Source organism: Olea europaea, unplaced genomic scaffold, assembly GCF_002742605.1.
Source record: "Olea europaea var. sylvestris unplaced genomic scaffold, O_europaea_v1 scaffold1971, whole genome shotgun sequence".
Taxonomy (NCBI): Eukaryota; Viridiplantae; Streptophyta; class Magnoliopsida; order Lamiales; family Oleaceae; genus Olea; species Olea europaea.
The window spans coordinates 65101-67502 of record NW_019237564.1 but is presented as its reverse complement, the minus strand read 5'-3'; the positions used below and the strand labels follow the sequence as shown (position 1 = coordinate 67502).

Sequence of the window (2402 nt, the reverse complement as noted above, 5' to 3'; positions counted from 1 at the left end):
TTGGGATGATCTAACTCAAAAAATTATCACCAAGTATTTTCGTCCTTCCAGGTCGACTCAACTTAGAAGTGAAATTGGTCAATTCAAGCAATTTGATTTTGAACCGGTCCATGAAGCTTGGAAAAGATTCAAAGACTTGCTCAGATGATGTCCTCAACATGGTTATCAGAATTGGATGCATATTGAGATTTTTTACGACGGGCTAAATGGGCAAACCAAAACCATTGGGGATGCGGCTGCAGAAAGAACTCTAATGGCTAAAATAGTAGAAGCAGCATATTCTTTGTTGGATGACATAGCTACAAACTACTATCAATGGCGAAGTAAAAGATCAAGCATGAAGAAGGTAGCAGGTATGCATGAAGTAGATCCCATCACAGCATTGGCATCTCAAGTGTCATCACTTATCAATCAAATAGCTATACTCACTACGCAAGGAAATCACAATAAAGTAAATTCGGTTATGGCCACTTCCTCAGTTCATCCGGAGGCAGAAATAGTGAATGAACAAACACAATATGTCAACAGCGGAAATTTCAGTCAAAGGGGTAACTATTCTTCCAATCACTGTCATACAGGGATGAGAAACCATGAAAATTTTTCATATGGCAACAACAGAAACACACAGAAGGGTAACTATTCTTCCAATCACTGTCATCCAGGGATGAGAAACCATGAAAATTTTTCATATGGCAACAACAAAAACATACTTCAATCTCTACCGGGGTTCAACAATCAACATTCTGAAGGGAAGCCATCTTTAGAAGATATTTTTAGAACTTTCATTTCTGAGACAAGATCACAGTTCAACAAAGATGATTTGAGGTTGGATAATATCGAAACGCATATGACCAACATGGGAGCTACAATGAAAAATCTTGAGGTTTAGATAGGGTAGTTAGCTACATTAGTGAAATCCCAACAACAAGGAAAGTTTCCAAGTGACACAGAGATAAATTCGAAGGAATATTGCAAGGCCATCACATTGAGAAGTGATAAGAAAATTGGGAAAATGTACTTACAGAAAAAACTACTACTACCCGTGACAAGGAGAAAAAATAGCCAAATACAACACAAGAAAATAAGATCAAAGAAGCACTTAAGGATTACAAGCCTTACTCTATATCCTTTCGTGATAACCCACCAATCATCAAACCCACACTTCCATTTCCACAAAGATCTCAAAAGAAGAAATTGAATGCACAGTTTGCCAAATTCTTGGATATTTTCAAGAAGATTCATATTAACATCCCATTTGTTGATGCTCTAGATTAAATGCCAATCTATGTGAAGTTCATGAAAGAGGTAATGTTAAAGAAGAGGAAATTGGAAGAATATGAAATGATGAAGTTGACAGAAGAATGTAGTGTAATCCTTCAAAAGAAGCTCTCCCAGAAAAGGAAGAATCCAGGTAGCTTCCCCATTCCCTGCACTATTGGAGATTCTTCTTTTGATAAATCTCTTTATGACCTTGGAGTCAGCTTAAATCTGATGCCACTCTCAATATTCAAGAAGTTAGGTCTGAGGAAAGTTAAGCCAACAACGATGACTTTATAGTAAGCTGATCGATCCCTCACTTACCTACGAGGAATTATTGAAGATGTGCTGGTGAAAGTCGACAAATTTATTTTCCCAGCTGATTTTGTAGTGTTGGACATGGAAGAAGATTAGGAAATTCCACTGATACTAGGCAGATCTTTCCTAGCAACTGGGGGAGCCTTGATCGATGTCCAGGGAGGTCAGTTAACCTTAATAGTAAATGAAGAAGATATGAAGTTCAATATATACCAGGCAATGCAATTTCCAGATGATACAAACACGTGCCACAGAATTGACTTCATTGATGTTGTAGTAAAAGAAGAAGAGTACTAATTAAAGACCACCTAGAGCATTGTATAATAATGAGTGCAACACAGGATGATGTTACCGCCTCAGGAGAGTAAATGGGCAGCAAGGACCTAGTTGATTACATATTAGCTCTTTAATCTTTGCCAAATGGAAATGTTCCATCAAAGAATGAAGATATTCAACAGACGATAGGACCAGATGAGAATAAAAGCAATGAAAGCACTAAAACCAAATTGAAGCAGCTACCTAATCATCTTTGGTATGCATTCTTGGTGGAAAATTTGCATCCCCAGTGATAATCTCTTCCTCACTCACCAGGGATAAAGAAGATAGATTATTAAATGTGCTGAGAGTACATAAGGCAGCTTTATGATGGTCTATGGTTGATATTAAGGGTATAAGTCTGACCATATACATACACAAAATTCTTATGGAAGAATCTTATAAACCATCGATTGAGCACCAAAGAAGATTAAATCCAGCAATAAAAGAAGTGGTGTGAGCAATGATACTGAAGCTACTAAAGGCAGGAATCATATTTGCTATCTCAGACA

The 2402-nt window shown here is 37.3% G+C and overlaps 1 protein-coding gene across 1 annotated transcript; it reads left to right on the top strand.

Annotated features, from left to right (window-relative positions):
- The first annotated feature begins 1275 nt into the window (after positions 1-1275).
- On the top strand, positions 1276-1872 carry LOC111379318. Its single transcript, XM_023002675.1, has 2 exons — positions 1276-1519; positions 1691-1872. Exons 1-2 carry the CDS (start codon positions 1276-1278, stop codon positions 1870-1872), a joined length of 426 nt encoding a protein of 141 aa, XP_022858443.1.
- Positions 1873-2402: the final 530 nt, after the last annotated feature.

Bases quoted from the DNA above. Each gene is read 5' to 3' on its own strand.
- LOC111379318 (XM_023002675.1), top strand. From the start codon at position 1,276: ATGCCAATCTATGTGAAGTTCATGAAAGAGGTAATGTTAAAGAAGAGG. The intron at 1,520-1,690 runs GTCTGAGGAAAG...CACTGATACTAG, and splicing joins CTCAATATTCAAGAAGTTAG to GCAGATCTTTCCTAGCAACT.